Source organism: Aspergillus costaricaensis (genome assembly GCF_003184835.1).
Source record: "Aspergillus costaricaensis CBS 115574 unplaced genomic scaffold BO79scaffold_21, whole genome shotgun sequence".
Classification (NCBI taxonomy): domain Eukaryota; kingdom Fungi; phylum Ascomycota; class Eurotiomycetes; order Eurotiales; family Aspergillaceae; genus Aspergillus; species Aspergillus costaricensis.
Window position 1 is genome coordinate 130971 of NW_020291821.1, and position 21251 is coordinate 152221.

Below are 21251 nucleotides of genomic sequence, written 5' to 3' on the forward strand. Positions count from 1 at the left end.
GGTATAAAACCTTTCATTATCATCGGTGTGTCACACAACGGACTGGCTTTTCGACTACAGTCCTTCACCTTGATTCGCAATGGACGATAAACCTTCGGCCACTAGTTGGGATTCCAACGAAATGTCTCCCTCGTCTATCTTTTTCACGGAAGATCATCCATCCCATCATCCAATATCAGTTACATCCGATGCGGACAATGAAGCGGATGCTGAAGCGGGTAATGAAGCGGATACTGAAGCGGGTAACGAAGCGGATAATGAAGCGTCGTCCCTTCTTCATTCACGCATGAGCGATGATGACCCACCTGAGGAATATCGACCACCAGGCCAATACACGATAACATCCTATGAGTATCAAGGGGAAGAGTATCATGGGCAAACGGATACATTTATCATAGGATCGGACGCAAGTAACATTCTCAAGGAAGCCGATCCTCCAATCCCCTGTGTGCTGTGGGGTATCATGATAAGATATATCTTCCAACATGAAATCAATGATAGTAGCGTACGTCTAGTACATATATCGCGTTATTCTGTATAGAACCTCGTGCTTATCAATTTGACAGATACCGATCTCAGTAGACCTGGTTGTTGAGGACGAACAGGTGGAAGACGCCATTGAAACCTTGCGCAAGGCTGGGTTCAAAGACGATGACAACTACCCAGGCTGTCCCTACAACGGAGGAGCCTGCCCTGTCAATGAGCTCAAGCCGGTTCACGTTTTCCACTTGTTCGATTCATTCTCTCATACCCGATTGGAGGAGAAAGCTGGTGTGAAGAAAGGTCCTCAACTGCATCACGATCTAAGACTCCACTTCAAATCCAATGTGTACTGGAAACTTCCCAAGTTCACTGTGCAGACGGAGGCCAACAAGGCGGACGAAAGCTTTATGCTAACATTAGACCACAGGCTCCACTGGGAGGGAGTTCACCGACCCAATGTTAAGGATTATCCGCCCACTAAGAGTCCCCTGGTTCTGCCCACGCCTGCTCGGTTCGCTGAGGCCCTGGTTTACCTGAAGGTGCGAGACGAGCATTTCAAGACAAACGAAATATGGTGGGAGGAGTATTTGGAAGAACATGTCAAGACATATCTTTACGTAGCTCAGTATGGCGATCTATTCCATTTGGACGCAAAACAAAGAACCCTCAGCGAGACATGCCGACGATGGTGGGAATCATGCAGGACTGGGGAATATACTAGCATACCTTCCTCGACACTGCTGGATGAATTGGAGAAAGAGATAAGACTCGAGATGGGAGTGTCCGGTGAACCAGAGCCCATTCCTCTCGACAGCCATTGGGGACAAGAAAATCCTCCGGATAATAGAACGAGCGTATCACCCCGTGCACCATATTCGACAGATGATGAGGCGGGACCTTTTCGAATGTCCGAGTCCGATAGGGCGGTGGATACAGACGAATAGCTCTGGATACATAGTTATGTGTCCTTAAATCACACTTCTTGCTTTTATTGGATTCCTTCCACGAAAATACTGTATGTGAATCTCTCTACACTTGTAGTTGACAAACTCGGTAGTACGCACCGTACTTGAACTGGAAAGAACTTGTATTTATTTACGTAGACTGGCATCACAATGCCACAGCTCTTTCCCTGTGCCCGGCGTGTGAATCAATATTCATCAGGCAGGAACTATGAAGAGCTGACATTACTACCACATATCCCTCTATTTCCTTTACGTCTCTACTACACCTCTCCTAATTGACATCTTTTGCCACTATCTTTCAAGAACATCCATATCTCAATTTGTATACCGTCGTATCTGTACCACCATGACAGGACAACAATCCATGTACCAGTTCCTGTTCGAGGGCCCACAAACCCCAATTGTCTCCTACAGATTCGCTTCATCCATTAGCTCTGTGCTCAAAGCCGAGGGTCTTCCATGTCTACTATGGGGTGATCTAGCGATGAGGGCTATGGGATACCACAGCATAGCACAAGTACATGCCCTTCTCAACCTTCCCCTCTATCTGCTAACTTCCTACAGAACCTCGATCTCATACTGGAGGACGAGCACTTGACACGCGCGGCCAACGTTTTCCGCAACTACGAATATGTCCATGAATACCCTTACTTCCTACGCTGCGCCTCAGCCACTGCCACGACCCGTGAATCAGGCCGCCCGATGCCTGTCCACCGCTTTCACGTCTACACCCACCCTGAAATTACCATGACGCCATCCCAAGCTTCACAAAGCTCTGGTGCTCAGGGACCAGCAGCAGAACAAGGAGAGATACCCCACATAGACATATGCCTCTACTCCAAGCGGTGGTACTTCCCAGGCAATCCCCCAATCCCGACCGGGATCCCTCGACCAACAAATTTGAGCTACATGTTGAGTAATGACGGTCGACTGCCCCTAACGGGTTATCAGCATGGTCAGCCCAACTTCGGCCGCTTTCCGCAAGATATCGCCCCGGTTATAATGGCAAAGCCGGCTCGATATATTGAAACATTGTTGGTTCTCAGAATCAACTTCGGTACTTGGTCGGAACAAACCAGGTGGTGGAGACTGACGCTTGCTCGGATGACGACGACTGGCTTTGGCAATGGTCCGGACGATGACCCTCAGCCGGTTATGTTTGGGCCACTGTATGATCCTGATTGTTTTAGGGAGGAGTTTCAGCGCTGGTGGAATTTAATGCGGGCCAGGGATATAGAGGCCGTTCTGGCAGAGGAGGAGAATATGGGGGTTTTGTTGAGGTCGCCCAGCACGCCTGTTGGAGGGCCGTGGGTTCCTCTTTAGGTTTTGGGTGCTTGGATTCGTATTTTCTTCAATTCTTCTTCTTTTGGGCTTTGGATGTTGACATCGAAGATGCCGTAGTTATGGGACATGTTCGTGGGCGATGTTTATTGTTAATGTTTAATGCTTAGGTACTTTGTAGGATAGAGCCACACCGATCTACTGGAATCAGACTGCCTCTTGTTCACAATTTCTTACTGGAATCTCAAAGTTCCCACTAAAAGTTTAAGATCATAATCCCTTTCAGCGGTTTAGATCATACAATTCTGGCACTACTGAAAGTGGATCATGCAACCTTAAGCTGTCCCCATCCCCTGTACATATATATCCCCATCATCTAATGCGCAACACTTGGTCAAAGCTACTTATTGATATATAAAGATGCTTCACATATCCCACCCGAACATAGAAGGTGCAACCTCCCAGCTTTCATTTTTCACTCACACTCGCCTTACTTCTCTTTCACATGTTTACCAACCCGCATCACTTGATTGTCTCTGTTAAGCCATATTGAACCGCTATTTCCTCCAACAGTATGAAGAAACGCTTTCTGTCCACCCCAGCCTGGCTATGCTCAAGAACCTCCAACTTCAAGCAAAGCCATCGCCAATCTAAATCTTCGTGTAAGATACTCTGTATCTCACTGAATAGATTGAGATTGAGCCGTAGCTTCCAATAACCTTTGTCAACTGTCCATTGAATTCCTTCCAGAACTGAGCAGACATCCTCATAAGAAAGATAATCCATGACCATATATTGTAACTCCATTGGAAGACGAATAAGCCATGAATCGATAGAGCATGGTATATTGCTCGCTTTATATTTAGCCCTATTCCTGCATCGAGTGACAAATCGCCGAACTGATGTCATTCCCATGGGATCTGTTATGTCTCATGTGTTATTTCCTCATTCCTATTGATGACAGTATATGAGTGAGCGTATGGGAGTGAATGAAAAACTTACCTCTAGGTTCCATTATTAGGAATGACTCTATAGGATCATCATAATAGATATATAAGCATTCCTTCAAACAGCGCATTCGCAGCGCACGAGACAGGATACCTAAACTCTCCTTCGTAAGGTGATGCCAGTTATTAACTCGAAGAAATTCCCTCCAACACCTAGCGTGAACCAAGTACCCAGCAAGACTCGACTGTTTCTCGATATTTTCCTTACATTGTACTAGCTTAGGTGCCGCTAGTCTATGCCGCCAGATTCTCTTGTAGTTCCCGACACTTATAAGCCCATCATCTTCGTGCCACGGAGCGTGGAACTTGCGCCATGGATAGAAATTCTGGGAAATTCCAGACAGCTTATAGCTCCGCGATTTAGGGTCAAACATAACTGGGTAAAAGAAATCAGCATGAGAAGTCATTTTTCTACCAGCAGAGAGATATTATAATATACTCAGCCGAAAGAGAGTTCGCCAGCCGGGATATGTAAGGGCATGAAGGTCTTCTATTTCGTGAGCCGTGTATGTGATTTCAGAGGCATTCGGCCTAGAGTAAGTATCCCGGCCAAGGGAGTGGTCTCCTGGGACAGTGGTAAACCCACTGCAACAGATATAGCAGAATGGTACCCACTTATATGATGGATTTGGGTACGGATCGATATCAATATCTGGCCAGTATGCATTAGGGTCCTCCATTCTGTTTGTTAAATCCTATAAATGTGCGACTCTACTAGCTTTATCTTCGTTCGTTGGGTTTTATGTACTTACCTTCCTTGGCAGACATAACTTCCGAATTTTTCTATCATTATGACCTCAACTATGTCGTTTGCACACCGGAACTGTTCGAGGGATGCCGTTTCGGGCCTATTAGTTGTCTTTCAGCATACCTTTCCCGCATAGTAATGAGGTTAATATTCAGCCTTGACCTTGAATCAAGAATAGTATATTACAAGCACAAACCATCGTCATTATTGTGGCCTTCATTTGGCAAGTGGTATGTCAGGACATTACAAGAAGATACACAGAACAAGGGAAAGTTCCGAGCTCTGTGCCATCTCCTTTAGACTCATAGCAACTAGTCCCGTGATAGTCTTTTCGTGTATGCAATCAATTGACAGGATATCTACTGGACTGAAAAGCACGCCCCTCTGGCTTTGCGTGTGCTTCATTACATTCCACGTCAATTACGAAACAAGAAATTCTATCTATGTCGTTGATGTAGAGAGACTCGATTCTTTTGATAGTATTACTCTAGATGCAACACAGATACCATGGTAGGACCAATGATTAAGGCCCTTATACGGATATGTGGCGAGAAGTTCGACATATAAGATTCTACTGACATAAATACAATTCCAGACAGAATATCAAAATTCAAACGGCCCTATACTGCGAGCCTACTTCAATATGTAACAATTAAAGGCCAGGTCCTACCCAAGGACCAGAGTCAGAAAGATAATGATCCAGATCCCTCTTACATTAATACTCATCATAGTGGGCAGGGATGTATATCCTATATGTTGAATGAATGTCTTCATCTCTAGGCTCTGTATAATTTATATTGGATTATGTGGAAGATCTTGTTTCAATACTGGGCTAGTGAAAGCAAGATGCCGTGATTATGGGACATTTCGTGGGCGATATTATTATTAATGTTTAAAGATTAGGTATTTTGTAGGATAGAATGCTGATGCATACCAATTTACTGGGATCAGAACGCTTTATTTTTGAATTTCAACATTCCCAGCACTGACAGTGAAACATGCAACCTCAAGCTATTTCCGCTCCCTGTCCATTCATATCCCTATCCCCGCCATCTACTACATATGATCAAGAAGTTCACATTGAAACCACCTAATAACACGCTACGCTACCGTAGCCACCAGATTCACAAGCCCATAGCATCGCAAGTAATTGTACTTTCTCCTCAACAAGTAAATAGCAGCAATCATGAGACTAGACCAAATCAGTCAAATATATAGAGCCCAAGGCCAAGAAAGCAAGAATCATAGCTATCCGGAATGTTGTTAATGGTTAGATCTTCTTCCACTGATAACCATCATTAACCTTGAGCTAATAGCTCCCGTTCACACCAGAAGCATCATTGTGGGTGGTAGCTGTTCAATATGAGGGACAGCTACCGCCATACTGGCCAGGCACGCAGGCTGCCTTCACACCGGCTGACCTTTGCTCACTCATCTCGGGCCATACCTTCCGCCTACCCTTGGAATAGAAAGTAAGGTCTGTTCCCTACAGGGTAAGACAGTGTTACTAATGTTCACCCTCTCTTTCTTATTTTGGAGTTTCGGTGCCTGACACTCATTATATCAAGCAGGCCTAAAGACCGTAAATTGGAAGGCAGCCAGGCGGTATGTATGTTTCTGCCCGTTTTGAAAGCAAGCCCTAGCCTATAGGGAACAGACCCCAGAGGTAGGCATTAGACGTCCTTTCTACCGAAACAATTCTGGTATTGGTGGTTGCTTTTTGATATCTTATATGCTAGAAAAGCAGCCCGGATATTGTGCAGTGTTCAGCAACTCGCGGACCGGAAACACCAATGGCGAGAAAGGGAGTTTGTATATCCAAGATGGTTGGACATTTTGCGAATGTAGTAGGTTGGGGAGTGGAAGTCCAATCAATGGGGTGTTGATGAGAAGAATCTCCTTCAGCAAGAGGTAGATGCCACCCCGGATTGAATGTACTGGTGTAGTTCTTCTCCATTTTGTCAGTTTTGTGGCGGTGTCGAGCCATGAGCATTGGTTAAAGCGCGTAAATTTAATGATTGGGTTTATCTAGATGGAACAGCACATAGGGCATACCGGTACAGCCCCCATCCCCTCCCTTTCCCAGCTGATGCGGTGATGTCCGAAGCTAAGCGTCAGAAGGGAGGAGGAACCGTACGTGGTTCCAACGGATGTTTGTTCCGGTGTGATCTGGTTCTATCTTCGAGAAAGGGCCAGCTTGACAGATGGTGGGGATTGCTGTCACTGATCGGACAAGTTGGGATTCTTCAGATATTCTGTGTGTGTAGGTAGGTAGGTAGACAGCATGCAGGTCAATTGACTGTATTTAGTTTCATCTGCATCGGTAAGACATGTCGTTGGTGAAAATGCTGTTTAGTCGTTCGTTCGAGGAAGATGCTGACATCGCTTTCGAGATGTAGATCTATATGATCAGAGATGTGGAGCCAGCACACACCGAACTGATATGGCCGCGTCTTCCTCATTTGCTTCGACACTCTCTGGGATATAGAGCAAAAGTAATAGTTCATTGACAAGTCATCCAGCAACCGCAGCCAGTCAGAGGCTAGACATGATGATATATATAATCATTATCGCCGACAAGGATCGTTGGGATGTAGTCTTTCAAGACACAACGACCAAACAATATATTGTCTATCCTGTTGTAGATCTTGCTGATTCCCCTATATCCCTGACATTCGGAACGAGCACCAAGCCAGAAATAATGGCAGTCTTCTCAGGGATTTCAGCACGCGGGACCGCCCGTTTAAATTGCAAGTGGGTGGGTGGTACAAAGGTGATATCGTAGAAGTTGAAGGTCATTCATTGCTTCTGGATGTAACCCTTCCATTACCGTATATAATTCGCATGGTTCGGGAGTGATGCAAATGACGAATCTACTTTCAAACGACACAGCGGTGTAGAGTCGTTCTCTTAATCCAGTCGCAAACTGTATGGTCTGTATTGTCGTTGCCATGTTTGGCTTCGGATCAGACTTGGCTTCAGGTGTAGGTGAGCCTGTCATTGGGAACCACCATCAATTAGTGCAACACATTGGACTCAATTTGTATCTATTGCGCCCCTGGACAAGTGGGAATATCCGTGTTCGTGTTTTCAAGCTCCTGTTATGATGGGATGGTGTCTTGCCCGGCTGTTGGTTGAGAAGGGGATGCACATGTCGATCTTCAGTTTGGAGAGACGCGGAGAGGACAGAGTTAAATTACTCTACCACTGTTGTTGTACACTGACATCTGGCGCCAGAGCATTGTTGTTATTTTTTATGTAGATAGGCAGAATGTAGCGATGATGGTGGTCGCAATGACAGACTGCGGCGGGTGGCTTCGTTTCGTGGGGCCGTTTCATGGGGCCTAACCAGAAGCAGAATGACATGTTGCGTCGATGTTGATTACAATTGGCTCACGCTGCATTTAGGTCAAGTTGGGCTGGATGCATAGCTCGAATGTGGCCTTTTGAAATGGCCTGTGGGTCAGCTGTTGTATCATCGTCACTGTCCATCTGTGGCGAGAAGGGTATCAACCACATGGTGTTACCATGTGCAGTAATTCGTTGGCAAGGACGCAAGCGAGACATATAGTCAAGCATAGAAGTATAGTCGTCATTGTGCCTCTCAGGGCAGAAGTGAAGTCACCGCATGTCCTTGAGTTTCTCATACATCCTCTTAATCTCCCTCGTAGGTAGCTTTGCTGTAAACGACGATACCCCTTTATATATAATGCTCTAAGGCGTTTGGCGTAAAGTTTTGCCTTCTCCAGACCAGACAGCACGACTCACATCGCTAGGAGACTTGCATCAAAAGGAACACCCAGACGAAATAACTGTATCGCTTCGCTTGTGGCTATATGTTGTCAACTTAGCCCCCGATCGGTCATCCATCATTTGATCTCAGGCGCCACCATGGCAGGTGTTTGTAGAGGTATCATTTGTAAGATATTCATCCACGCAGTCACCCCTTTTGAAACAGTCTATTAACTATCTCTGGCAAGCCCACAATAACTTGGAGGACCAATTGTACGGTACCAATGATCTTGCTATCTTCAGGCTGCAGTAGTTGTCGTTCACGCAGGTAGTGTATGTCCCGGCGGAGTAGCATGAGAACTCGATTGCTGTTGGACTGGTAAACATAGTAACCACTGTCCTTCTGTATATTGCTGGGTTTCAGAGACACCTGACTCTCTGGGTGCCTTTTATATACGGCACCGTCATCATTTTACCACTGCAGAGGATTCTGAGCGCAGCATGATGGACGGGACACGCCTCGATAGACCAAAAATCGTCCACTTCAGCCATTGTAGTCATGGTCTCTGTTTTATACATGCATTATATATTGGGACGTAATATAAACAGTGAAATAGGGGCAGGGTCGAGTAGCCCTGCCCCTAACTATTGCGGTAGAGACGTGAGCGAGAGCTGATTGACTCAAGCCAGATCGAGGGGGTTCCACCTGCCTTATATACTTGTTTTCGACTGTAAAGCCAGCGGGATTTGCCCTCTATAATAACATTGTTAGTCTCGCACTGACTCTGCTCCGGATCTTACCTCCCCAGAAACGACTACTGCTGCAGAGGCAAGCTCATCTATCGGGGGTTACCACTTGTAGCTACGCAGAAACCCGTAGATTTTGGCATCACTCGGGCATCTTTTGTGCCTCTAACAGATAGGTAGAGATATATTCGTGGAAGATGGTCGTACTTTACGTCCGGGGAGGTGGATGCCAGTAACTAGTGTTCGCCTCAAATTTTTTTTCGTTGGGATATGGTGTCCTTAGGCTTCGTGGACTTTCAAAATTTTGATCTTGAAAATTCCATGTTACTGGCCTATGAAATGGAAGACCTCTCTGTTCGTCTGAATGTTTATACTTCTCAGAGCCATGTACGACAACAGCGTAAGTAGGTGCGGAAGCCCATAGGGATCCAATTCACTGGAGTACGCTTGCTCGAGCTCATAGAGACAGCCGTGCTAGAAATATCAAAAAACGAGGTAGGTGTTTGAAGAAGTTCATGCCTTGTTGATCCACTTGGAGAATTTAGAATAAATCATGCCTTCCGTTCCACACTGACTTTCTTTTTTAAGGGGTTATGGAAGCGCTGTGCCATCCCATCCTGACTGATTCTGAGCGAAATACTGTACATCTTCCCATATGGTAGGACAGATAACATTATGTGTAAGCGGGTCAAATGGGAACAACGTGAGTTGTTGACTGAACTCTTCTTCATCTGAGATGCCTAGTTGCAGCACCAGTTCCGCGATAGCTGCAATCGACCAAGCTCTTATTGTGGGAGATGCAACATTGCAAGCAGCAAGGTACAGGGTCCAAACACGCAAGGTGGGCGGAAGCCAGTATACTACTTCAGCATTCTCCAGGAGCCGCCGCAGCTGTGAGATAAGAACATCGCTGGTCGATGCACCAGGAGGAGACTCATGAAACACCGCGTTCATCAGTAATAAGAGGCTAAGTCGGCAGACCTCCTGGGCTTGCGTTCTGGGACAATCATCTCCATATTGAATTGAAAGAAGTGTATACTGTATTGACGTCAGCCAGAAACGGATCCTCGCAACGACGGTTTGGCCGCTGCTCTTTGTGATACTGGAGAACTCCTCGACTAAGGATTGTATATCATGGATCACTGCTTTTAGTGCACTATCTGTGCGCAGCAGGCGATCCAGCTCTTGGAAACCTTGTGCTAAATGGTAGTCGTGAGGGTTTGGGATTGGGGATTGTTGGAACCTATCACTGAAAATGGGCTTTCGTCCACCATCTAAGGATCCACTGATATCGGCCCTAAAGAACCAATTAAGAGACTATCAGAACCACGAGGATCAAAGCATGTTACCTATATATCTTCCCCTGTACCATCGGCTTGTCATTCAATGCGTCCAAACCTCCTCGCATGTCAACTAATGCTTTCAGGATCCTCATGTCAACTTCCCATTGATCATGCTGGCCTGCTGCTTTCTGCAAGAGGATCAGCCAGCACATCAGCTTTGTTTGCACAGAATTCTACCAACCTTTGCAATAGCAATGCTGGCAACAGCAACAATTGTTTCATCCGAAGGCGGATCCACCGAATCTACGAGTCTCTTTCGAATAATGCTCATAGCTCGACTGATATGCCATATAAAAGCCGGGCTTGCTCGAAAGCGTTTCAAGTCCATGGTGAATAATGAACCACATGCCAGTACTACATGAAGCATCGCTGGATCTTGAAACAGCATTGGTACCCAATAGTCGTCTATTGGATTACAGCCGGCTCTCTTCTCGATTGAGTAGAGTGTCTCTGATGCGCGATTCTTGTCTTCGAGAGTTTTTGTTAGCTAGGCGTGCACAGAAAAATGAATTACCATCTTCCTCACTCACAAAACGCAAAGAGATCAAACATGTATGGCTCCATGGTAATAGGCAGCGTGTCAAATGGATCTGTCTGGTTTTTCTGCGGATATGCATGTGGAATGTGGCTGTAGGTCAGGCGAGACCGCTCAAGGCTAGAATAACCCTGGGTAATCTCGACTCTCCCCTGATCCTGACGACTACTGTTAATCATTGTGTGGCTTCTGATGGTGGTGCAGGCTTCTTCATCCATTTCCATTGGGGCCAACGTGGGCCCAAGGTTGATGAACTTGAAGTGGGAAGCGGCGGCGGGGCGACGCCGGGACCCCTTAAGGTGTTGCTTCTTCTTTGTCGCTAAAGTTGGTCAGACCATGCTGATATTCTATCTCTAGATGGGTTTGTGGACTAACATCCTGCGGGACGCCCTCTCCTCTTTGGTGGAGATATCTTAAGTGGACCATTGGTATACTGAAACACCACCGATTCGGATGGTAATGGCCCCGTTGAGAATACCACCTCACTCGGAATGTTATCCATCGAGAATAGAAGTAAGGTACTAGACGGTCCTGGATGCGGTATACACGAAGGAAATGCGATGAAGTGAAGTCAAGGGTCATATGGGACAGTAATCCTGTTGAAAGCGACCGGGCTTAGCGTGGCTCCGTTATCTCCGTCATCGCCCGTCTCAGGCACTAACCCAATCGGGTTGCCAGTCTCAGATTAATTCAGCCCAAATAGGAAATCTACTAATGGAGCCAACATAAGCAGCAAAATGGGTCGAATTGATGACCAGAATATATACGAATTGGGCTCATTTATACGTGAAGTCCTTGACTATCTCGGAAATAAGTTTAAGAAGGCTGCACGCATCTTTCAATCAGGGCCCTATATATGCTATGATCGTTTCCCACATACAGGACTTCTGTTCTATCTTCCTCATCTTCATCTTCATCTCACCTTCATCTCACCTTCACCAATTTTCAAATATCCTTCGGAAGCGTTATATATTTGAGTATCAAATCTCGCAGACCGCTTCTCATCATCATGTCTTCTTATTCCTCTCAAACTTCGGCAGAACAGGTAGCACAGGATTGCCAGAATGCCATTGCCAACAAGACTGTGCTCGTGACTGGCGTTAGCCCAGGTGGTCTTGGTGCCGAGTTTGCAAAGGTCATTGCCATTCACGGCCCTTCCCTCCTTATTCTTGCTAGCCGCGATATTGCCAAAGCTCAGCAGACAGCCCAGGAGATTGCAGACATTGCGCCAGGAGTACCCACCCGTCTCCTTGAACTAGATCTGCGCTCTCAAGCCCAAGTCCGAATCGCCGCTAAGGAAGTTCTGACATACAAGGAGGATATAGATGTCTTGGTCAACAACGCTGGTGTCATGGCATCACCGTTCTCGCTAACGGATGATGGGATCGAGAGTCAATTTGCCACCAATCACGTCGGGCATTTTCTGTTCACCAATCTAATCATGAAAAAGCTAGTGATCCCTGGAAAGTCTTGCCGGATTGTGAACGTGTCTAGCAATGGCCACCTGTTGAGCCCAGTCAGATTTCATGATTGGAATTTCGACGTGAGTATATATGTTATGGTCCCCAATTCTGGTTCAAGGAGCTGATGGCTAGTATTAGGAAGGAAGAAACTATGACCCCTGGCTGGCCTACGGCCAAAGCAAGTCAGCCAATATGCTCTTCTCTGTCTCTCTGGCGCAGAAGCTGGGGAGTAAAGGTCTTGTTTCCGTCAGCTTACACCCTGGAACAATCAACACTAATCTGGCTCGAGGAGACTGGAATGAGATGTTTGAATCACTCGGTAAGGTCCCTTATGTATGCATTTGTGCGAGGGCCTGCTGACATTATTCAAGCGAAATGGTTCACAGTGCTCGGGTACTTCCGGGGTGGGCAAAGAGAGATAACCTGGAAGTCTATGTCGCAAGGTGTGGCGACGCATGTATTTGCCGCATTTCATCCATCTATCTCCGCCAGTGGCAAGTATTCTCTATGTGCCGGTCATTCCTTTAAGCTAATCAAGTTCTGGCAGAGAATAATGGTAGTTTTGTTCAGGACTGTGCAGTAGTCAAGCCGGAGGAGGTCCGCAGCTGGGCCCGGGATCTGATCGAGGCAGAACGACTGTGGAAGCTGACTGAAGATATTGTTGGCGAAGCTTTTGAGTATTGAGAATGGTGAATGTGGTACATGGTGAGGTAGCGGAGAAGAAGTATTGGGCTAAACATGTACTTTCTCTGATGTTGATACGACTTTGGTAATTTGGCTGTGCTGTTCCTTTATAGCATCAACTTTTGTTCATTGCTTGAGAAACCCCGGCTTGTTGATACTTCGTGAGTTGTAATCCATGTTGCTATCATAGCATTCACCGTCAGTTGACGTCCGACTTGGCCTGCCCAAAGATAATAATGTAAGCGTGCTTTATGAGCTACTAAAGAACACAAGTAAAAAGTAGGACTGGACTTTCACATCCAAAGTCCTTCCAACCTATACTTCAGCACCTACCGCCAAACTCTGGGATAAGAAGCTGAACATCAGCCCATAAGATAAGGTGTCGGCCCACACAAACGGCCCGGGGAGAGATGTCAGCCCCGGAACAGGACTAGCGTACCACAACTCCGGTAGAGACCATCCGAGCCAATTAACATACATCATCTCTTCCAGTGACGCAGCAGGCGCGGAGGGTGACGGAAGCCAGCGTCATGGACTGGCTACTACATGCCTTTACCAGGATGCTATCCGGGAATTACGAGCATAGAGCCCATTGGGATGTCAGCCCACATCAACAATGGCCAGCTCCAGCCATCCAGTTATCCGTCTTAAATAGGAGCTGACCGGCATCACAGATCTCATCTCATCTAAGGTCACTTTACCAATTGTGAAACTTATACAAAATGCCATCGGATTCGAATGATCAGAGCATCTCCGCCTATGGAGCTGCTCGCTCCACGGTCAAGGGCCAAAACCTTGACCCCGAGGAAGTCCGGAAGATGGACGCCTACTTTCGCGCCAGCATGTACCTATGCTTAGGCATGCTCTACCTGCGCGACAATGTGCTGCTCAAACAGCCATTGAAGGTGGAGCATCTCAAGGCACGCCTACTCGGTCACTGGGGCTCAGATGCAGGACAATCATTCACCTGGATTCACATGAACCGGCTGATCAAGAAGTATGATCTGGACGTTCTCTTCATCTCCGGCCCGGGTCACGGTGCCCCTGGTATTCTCTCTCAGTCATACTTGGAAGGAGTCTACTCTGAAGTATACCCGGACAAGTCGGAGGACGAGCGAGGAATGCAAAGGTTCTTCAAGCAATTCTCTTTCCCCGGCGGTATCGGCAGTCACGCTACCCCAGAAACCCCCGGTAGTCTTCACGAAGGTGGCGAGCTGGGATATTCCATTTCGCATGCCTTTGGTACCGTATTCGATCATCCCAATCTCATCACCCTGACCATGGTGGGCGATGGTGAGGCCGAGACTGGGCCACTCGCTACAAGCTGGCACAGCACCAAGTACCTCAATCCCTGCACCGACGGAGCCGTTTTGCCCGTGCTCCATCTCAACGGGTACAAGATCAACAATCCGACACTCCTCGCACGTATCTCCCATGATGAGCTTTCTGCTCTCATGAAGGGTTACGGCTGGACCCCCTACTTTGTGGAAGGTAGCGATCGCGAAACCATGCATCAAGCTATGGCAGCTACGCTCGAGCACTGTGTTCTTGAAATCAGAAAATTTCAGAAGAAAGCCCGCGAGTCCAAGGAGCCCTTCCGCCCTCACTGGCCCATGATCATTCTGCGCAGCCCAAAGGGTTGGTCCGCCCCGCGCGAAGTTGATGGCAAACTTCTCGAGGGCTTCTGGCGTGCCCACCAAATCCCCATCACCGACGTCCTCACCAATCCTTCGCATCTCCAGCTTCTCGAATCGTGGATGAAGAGCTACAAACCCGAAGAGCTCTTCACTCGAGAAGGTCGTCTGATCTCTGAACTCAAGGCCCTCGCTCCAACCGGTAATTATCGTATGAGCGCCAATCCGGTGGGTAACGGTGGGCTCCTACGGCGACCGTTGGACCTCCCCGACTTCCGCAAGTACGCACTCACATCCATCGATCCGGGAGCTACCATCCGCGGCAGCATGGTCAACATGTCACACTACCTCCGTGATGTGGTCGCCTTCAACCAGACCAACTTCCGTGTCTTCGGGCCGGACGAAACCGAATCAAACAAACTCTCCGAGATCTACAAAGCCGGAAAGAAGGTCTGGCTGGCTGAATACTTCCCCGAAGATTCCAACGGGGGAAACCTCTCCATGTCCGGTCGAGTAATGGAAATGCTCAGTGAACACACCTGTGAAGGTTGGCTAGAAGGATACGTCCTCTCAGGCCGTCATGGGCTCCTTAACAGCTACGAGCCCTTCATCCACATCATCGACTCAATGGTAAACCAACACTGCAAGTGGATCGAAAAATGTCTCGAAGTTGAATGGCGCGCCAAAGTCGCCTCGCTGAACATCCTCCTCACCGCGACCGTCTGGCGCCAAGACCACAACGGCTTCACCCACCAAGACCCAGGCTTCCTCGACGTCGTGGCCAACAAGTCTCCCGAAGTCGTACGCATCTATCTCCCGCCAGACGGGAACTCCCTCCTCTCCGTAATGGACCACTGCTTCCGCAGCGCCAACTACGTCAACGTCATTGTCGCCGACAAACAAGACCACATCCAATTCATGGACATGGACGCCGCAATCGCACACTGCACCAAGGGCGTCGGGATCTGGGACTGGGCCAGTAACGACCAAGGTGCGGAACCAGACGTCGTGATGGCCGCATGCGGCGACGTTCCCACCCACGAGGCACTAGCCGCCACGGCGCTGCTGCGCGAGCACCTCCCCCAGCTGAAAGTGCGCTTCGTCAACGTGGTCGATCTGTTCAAACTCATGTCCAAGATCCATCACCCGCACGGAATGTCCGATCGGGAATGGAAGGCTATTTTCACAGCCGATAGGCCGATCGTGTTTAACTTCCATTCGTACCCGTGGCTTATCCATCGGTTGACGTATAAGAGACCCGGACAGGAGAACATTCATGTCAGGGGATACAAGGAGAAGGGGAACATCGATACGCCGTTTGAGCTGGCGGTGAGGAATCAGACCGATCGATATAGTTTGGCTGTCGATGCGATCGATCATGCCCGCGGACTGGGCAATACGGCGTCCGGGGTGAGGGAGAAATTCCTGAATATGCAGTTGCTGGCGAAGCAGAAAGCATACGATGATGGCATTGATCCGGATTATATTCGGAATTGGACCTGGCAGTATCCGCGGAAGAAGGGCGAGGGCGTCTGAACTGTTCGTGTGGGAGATTGGAGGGAGAATGGGCAGCTGTCAATAATCATAACCAAGTATTAATAGGTTCGTCGTAAGATCATATGATGGACTGTAAATTTAAACATGAAGTAGTGCTCGGTTAAGTTCACGGGTAGGAAAGCTGCCCCTTTTAGTAGTGTTAATAGTAGTTGAATGTTTATGACGGATGATATTGAGAAACCTAGTACTAGTAGTAGTAGTAGCGAGAAATATATGTCAGTGGTTGACCGTCGTAGTTAGTATCAGCCAAACCCCCACAACCCACCTATCGCAGCCATCGAAATTGCAAAGTTCCTTAAACTAACCGAAGTTCCATAGTGGTGTTACCTCCGTAGCTCCTTTAAAATGTTACAAGCTCATGCAAAGCGAAATATACATTCACTTTTACCTACGGAAGATGGAGGCCGACTCAGTTCGCAAAGCAAGCTTATGGCGTTGATACTGCTAAGATGCTGAGCAACCTATAACAAAACGGGCAAGATGGCCGAGCGGTCTAAGGCGCTAGGGTCAGGTGTATCTGATCTTCCATGTTCTTCGGAGCATTCCTAGTCTCGAAAGGGGCGTGGGTTCGAATCCCACTCTTGTCATAACTTTTTGCTTTTTTCAATATCTGCTCCTGTGTAGGACGCATATTGTGTCCATTCAGATATTTTGAAGCTCGCGACAATAATTGAAGAGCTTTAGAATTCCATTTTTTTAACAGTTTATTGTGAATAAAACATGTCGAAGAGAGATATGAGGAAGTACAAGATGTATTATATTAGAGCAACGATTATTATATTATTATACTATCTCAGTTGCCTCTGCATTCGCACGACAGTATGGGAAAAACGGATGACTCCGGCAAAAACCCATACCAAGGCATCTTGTGCGATGAAGTCAACTAATTAACACTTTCCTTCACATCATCACTGATTAAACATGGCACAGATAACAGGCGTTCCACCATACTCGTAGCTGACGCATGACACGATACCTGCAATATCACAGGAGCAATAATTAGGTAGGCAGTGTGCACTGCAGAGTCCAATTTGAAACCAAAGCAACACGAACCAGGTAATAGTAATCAAGTCCCATCATCACTCCTTGAAATAAAGAATCATGTTGTCCACAACGGCATCAGCGCCGTGTATGTTATCTCTGCCTGTAGCTCCGGCCCATTCGCCATTCGCGCCAAGATCAGGACCTGTCAGTTCAGTTTCGTGGCCCTCATGTCCACCAACATTGAAACCATCGGAATTTTTATTGGTTTTGAACCCGAGTCCGTTGACGAAGCCTTCTCCGTCTCCAGCATTGACCCACATATAATTTATTGTCTCATCATCCGCAAAATCATATGAATATGGTCCGTAAAGTGGGACGGCGTTATTCCTTCCGCCGATTCTACCGGTCGAATAACCGTCTTGGAATTCTAGATTGAACGCTCCAATAACTTCGTATTGGTTTTGATCCCCGTAATTTGCGGTCCATAAATCAACATGCTTGACTTTCTCTTCACCATCTCTGGCGTCGTAGGAACTGCCGCCCATCCCACCATAGGGTCCGTCTGCATGTAAGCCGAAGGTATTCATGGTGATTGAGATGCGGATGTTGAGCACAAAGGCTTAGGAGCTGGTTGGATTGTAATAAGAGGTAATCACATAGATAATTGGGAGCATGAGAGTTGGAAAGACGAAAATGGGTAGTCCAAAGGAGATCTTACACCCTTATATAGGCTTCGGTGGGGTTGATATTAAACAGACTCTAGTTTAGTACTTGGTGGCAATGCGAAGACTGAAAGTAAAAAGCATAGATATCTTCTTGCGTCAAGACTCTCTAACAAACACTCTGTGATGTGGTAGGCCTAATGCCAAACTGCATTAAAGCATCTCCAGCCAAACTCAGATGAAGCTCGATGCGTGTTCGTACGAGCTGAAGATACGTCTAGACCGCCGAATACACCTAAAGACCACAGGAAAGGGAAGATGTCAAAGCATCATCACTCCTCAGGTGACGTCCTTTATTGTCTAGACATGAGCCAGATAATGAAGTGAAAGCCTGCATTAGGCTGTCAATGACCTTGTGGTTATACACAGACATAGCTCTTTCTCTCCGAGCACCCGGGAAAAGGAAGTCAAACCATGTCTATGCAGAGCCATTAGAGCCATGATTTCCTTATGAGGGCGTTACACAAAGATATCATTTAGCAAAACTTGGATGATTCGTTGGATGTCGGACTTGTCCGCAGGGTATAATGTTGAAGATATAGCATGCTTGCGGAAGCACTTCCGCAATCGTTCAATTCCAGATGCATCAGAAACTTGGGAACAGTTTGCGCCATGAGCCATCCTAGACTGGACAGGCGACACGAGTTGGAGATGAAATATCAATTATTCAGATGTTAGTAAGACATCATCTCCTATAGTGCTTAGGCCATGCATCAGGCTCTGGGTCTGCGTTTTTATTCGCAGGAGCGTTGATTCATTTGTGTTTCATTCCAAAGCTATTTTATCTGGAGTCATTGGAGACTCGGAGACAAAGAAATGTGGCTTGTAGCAAAGCCCAACGTAGGCCGTCATAGTCCAGATGACTGAGCAAAAGATGGTTGTGAGGCCTATTATTGGGTCATTTATGCATTTACCCCACGGGCCGCATCTGGCCAACGTGCTAGCTACCAGGAGTTGTCAACCCTTGCCATTTAGTTCCATATGCACTATTGTGCAAATGGCGTACTTTGTTAGAGCGTTGTAAGGCTAGAATAGGAGCTAATTGTTTGGGAAAGTCATAGCACCAAATATATCGAAATTTCATGCAGTAGGTCAACTTGGCACAAATCTGCTAGTTTAGGTGGCATATTAGACACCTGTCTGTTAAAGCAATAAATGCGCTCAAGAGACAATGGACCCACTCATCGTAATTGCGGGGGCATCTGCAAAACTTAGAATAAGTCTAACAATGACCTCCAATACTTATTCCACCTACCCCAATAATCCCCGTCTGCGTATACCTCTACACCAGGTCGTGGTGCTTCACTGTAAGACTTGGTAAGTCAACTGATTGCACATGGCTATGGAGTCTCTATTAGAGCTTCCCATATCAATAGTAAGGAACAGAATGTGAGGTGAGAAGGCATGCTGTCATCCGTATTTGCAAGCCGTAGTATTAGATATGAAACCTTGACTAAACCCTATGCATGAATCACTGTCTTGAGAAAGATGACTACCATGTGAGCGATGTTGCAGTAGTGGAAAACCGTGACGAAGCAAGGACAGCCCCCAATATGCTGGGAGGCTGCAACCTTTACTCCTAAACCTTGTCACGCACCAAGGCTGCATCCATGACTAATGGCTTGGGAAAGTAACTTATTGCCATGTTTGGGAAATGTTGAGACACCCACATCTGCTATCCAGATAGACAAGGGTGCAAATGCTTGAGCTTTCCTATGACTACTACACCCAAGCGTTCAAAAGAGGCCATCATTCAAAGATATTCGAGGTAGGGTTTCTTCTTTTTTATTCTATTACGTTATCTATGGTGAGTATCTAGTTCAAAATAATGGGCCTCTGGAGGGGGTGGCCTCATTTCGTCCAAATATGTTTATGCCGTATATGCGTTCCAACACCCCGCTGACCCTTCGCAAGCCCAGAAGCGAGGCATCTCGAGTACCATTGTGGTGGACCATCCACCTGAACACTATAAGAAGTTGGGTCCCGTATAAGTCCGTGGTTGGGGTTGGACCGCCGCGTCAAGCGACTGTGTATAGATTGAAGCAATTCCCGGGCACTATCAGTGATGCGATGGTCGATGCCGTGAGTCCATCCTTCATAAGCCATCTCAAGTGACTAGTTCTAGTCAACAAATCGGCTTGTGGACTTCCGAGGGGTGTTTTCGAACTGGTCCCAGCGAGTCAGCGACTTGATCAACACATCGAGCTGGGACCTTCCTAACAATAACCGACGCTGTCATGAGTCTGTCCAGACCATCGCCTGACCAACGGTCCCGAGTTTACCTGTCGGACGACTGTGACACCTCCATTATTACTGCCCGAATCGTCAAACCCAGATGCCGTGATATTGAATCCGCGAGAGCCTGGGGATAATGGATCCGGATCGGAACTGGCTCCTTGCGCAATCTGGACCAGCCGGCCCAGGATAGCATATTCCAACTTCAGCTTGACGCTATAGGCGACAGGTTTAAACATAACCTGCAGCGCATAATACCCAGCGTACTCTATGGCGACGACTGCCACGTCCAGAATGAGAATGAGGACGTTGATCACAAGCAGTTGAGTGAGGATAATGAACCGTGGCCTCTCGGGACGAAGGCGCAGCATCTTGATGGTTTCCCACACATATATACCGGATAAGATAAACTCTTGGACGCAAAAGATGACAAGCTGAATCCGCTCCATGATGTCGTAACCCCTGGCGAAGTGGGGAGTACCTGATAGTGATCCATACAACAGGACTGTTGTTGGGATTTGGAGGACGATGCAGTCGATGATAATCATGTACAGGAGGCCCTGCAGCAACTTCTGCGATTGTACAAGGAGGTGCAATCGCGACCAAAGGACGAGGGAGTGACCAGTAACTATGCTAATCCAGGTAGGGATAATCAAAGACACAGGCACATAAGGAGAAATGGACGAGAAGATAAAGAGCAGGTATCCCACGCAGTGGGGGATGAGGCTCGCCGAGGTGACGAGTAAACTCCAGAAATAACACCCATGATATCTGTTGAAAGTCGTGAAACAAAGCACCACGAGCTCTATCGAATTGTAGAAGGTAATGGCCGCAAAGGCGGAGATGACATATTTCTGGATCGGGTCTTTTGAGGTGAGCGATGAGAAATCGCCGCCATCTGCGTCGATACCGACATCCTGCGACATCCTAGTCCCAATGTCGGTCGCATCGGCCAAAGAATCTCATACCGAACGTGGTGCTGGTGTCAAAAGCGACCATATAAGGCCTTCAAAGGAATGAAAGGAGAAGAGGTGCCGACAGAAGTTCTAAAACTGGCCGGGTGGCTGCGACTGTGCCGAGACCTCCATTCCTGACAGACTATTCTGTGCAGTACCGAGGCGAAAGCGTCAT

At 47.3% G+C, this 21251-nt stretch overlaps 9 protein-coding genes and 1 non-coding gene across 10 annotated transcripts; 6 read left to right on the forward strand and 4 right to left on the reverse strand.

The window, feature by feature from the left end:
* Window positions 1-79: 79 nt before the first annotated feature.
* On the forward strand, window positions 80-1427 carry BO79DRAFT_256376 (uncharacterized protein; the record flags this gene model as incomplete). The annotated part of the gene is made up of 2 exons (XM_025686188.1): window positions 80-505; window positions 567-1427. 2 exons carry the CDS (start codon window positions 80-82, stop codon window positions 1425-1427), a joined length of 1287 nt encoding a protein of 428 aa, XP_025538152.1.
* A 367-nt stretch (window positions 1428-1794) lies between these two features.
* On the forward strand, window positions 1795-2771 carry BO79DRAFT_218964 (uncharacterized protein; the record flags this gene model as incomplete). Its single annotated transcript, XM_025683436.1, has 2 exons — window positions 1795-1965; window positions 2013-2771. 2 exons carry the CDS (start codon window positions 1795-1797, stop codon window positions 2769-2771), a joined length of 930 nt encoding a protein of 309 aa, XP_025538153.1.
* A 480-nt stretch (window positions 2772-3251) lies between these two features.
* On the reverse strand, window positions 3252-4416 carry BO79DRAFT_229685 (uncharacterized protein; the record flags this gene model as incomplete). Its single annotated transcript, XM_025684057.1, has 3 exons — window positions 3252-3649; window positions 3732-4112; window positions 4176-4416. 3 exons carry the CDS (start codon window positions 4414-4416, stop codon window positions 3252-3254), a joined length of 1020 nt encoding a protein of 339 aa, XP_025538154.1.
* A 1430-nt stretch (window positions 4417-5846) lies between these two features.
* BO79DRAFT_218965 (uncharacterized protein) lies at window positions 5847-6883 on the forward strand (the record flags this gene model as incomplete). Its single annotated transcript, XM_025683437.1, has 6 exons — window positions 5847-5956; window positions 6053-6089; window positions 6142-6331; window positions 6517-6617; window positions 6794-6807; window positions 6841-6883. The coding sequence occupies 6 exons, from the start codon at window positions 5847-5849 to the stop codon at window positions 6881-6883; spliced, it is 495 nt and encodes a 164-aa protein (XP_025538155.1).
* A 2553-nt stretch (window positions 6884-9436) lies between these two features.
* On the reverse strand, window positions 9437-11412 carry BO79DRAFT_269111 (uncharacterized protein). The gene is made up of 5 exons (XM_025687164.1): window positions 11217-11412; window positions 10837-11160; window positions 10488-10774; window positions 10313-10434; window positions 9437-10260 (listed from the first exon to the last, which is right to left on the reverse strand). Exons 1-5 carry the CDS (start codon window positions 11341-11343, stop codon window positions 9555-9557), a joined length of 1566 nt encoding a protein of 521 aa, XP_025538156.1. The 5' UTR covers window positions 11344-11412; the 3' UTR covers window positions 9437-9554.
* A 438-nt stretch (window positions 11413-11850) lies between these two features.
* BO79DRAFT_256379 (short-chain dehydrogenase) lies at window positions 11851-12988 on the forward strand (the record flags this gene model as incomplete). The annotated part of the gene is made up of 4 exons (XM_025686189.1): window positions 11851-12384; window positions 12443-12623; window positions 12676-12795; window positions 12852-12988. The coding sequence occupies 4 exons, from the start codon at window positions 11851-11853 to the stop codon at window positions 12986-12988; spliced, it is 972 nt and encodes a 323-aa protein (XP_025538157.1).
* A 695-nt stretch (window positions 12989-13683) lies between these two features.
* Window positions 13684-16263, forward strand: BO79DRAFT_209755 (phosphoketolase family protein). The gene has a single exon (XM_025682661.1). It carries the CDS (start codon window positions 13711-13713, stop codon window positions 16156-16158), a length of 2448 nt encoding a protein of 815 aa, XP_025538158.1. The 5' UTR covers window positions 13684-13710; the 3' UTR covers window positions 16159-16263.
* Window positions 16264-16653: 390 nt separating this feature from the next.
* BO79DRAFT_t159 lies at window positions 16654-16766 on the forward strand. Its single transcript has one exon. It is a non-coding gene; the product is annotated as a tRNA-Leu (tRNA).
* A 492-nt stretch (window positions 16767-17258) lies between these two features.
* Window positions 17259-17750, reverse strand: BO79DRAFT_256381 (uncharacterized protein; the record flags this gene model as incomplete). Its single annotated transcript, XM_025686190.1, has 1 exon — window positions 17259-17750. The coding sequence occupies one exon, from the start codon at window positions 17748-17750 to the stop codon at window positions 17259-17261; it is 492 nt and encodes a 163-aa protein (XP_025538159.1).
* Window positions 17751-20101: 2351 nt separating this feature from the next.
* On the reverse strand, window positions 20102-21213 carry BO79DRAFT_269114 (uncharacterized protein; the record flags this gene model as incomplete). The annotated part of the gene is made up of 1 exon (XM_025687165.1): window positions 20102-21213. Exon 1 carries the CDS (start codon window positions 21044-21046, stop codon window positions 20102-20104), a length of 945 nt encoding a protein of 314 aa, XP_025538160.1. The 5' UTR covers window positions 21047-21213.
* Window positions 21214-21251: the final 38 nt, after the last annotated feature.

Excerpts from the sequence above, each read along its gene's own strand:
- BO79DRAFT_269111 (XM_025687164.1), bottom strand. The coding sequence starts at position 11,343 with ATGGATAACATTCCGAGTGAGGTGGTATTCTCAACGGGGCCATTACCA. Across the intron at positions 11,161-11,216 it reads GAGAGGGCGTCCCGCAGGAT|CGACAAAGAAGAAGCAACAC; the intron begins GTTAGTCCACAA and ends GACCAACTTTAG. Across the intron at positions 10,775-10,836 it reads GTTTGATCTCTTTGCGTTTT|ACAAGAATCGCGCATCAGAG; the intron begins GTGAGTGAGGAA and ends AAACTCTCGAAG.
- BO79DRAFT_209755 (XM_025682661.1), top strand. The coding sequence starts at position 13,711 with ATGCCATCGGATTCGAATGATCAGAGCATCTCCGCCTATGGAGCTGCT.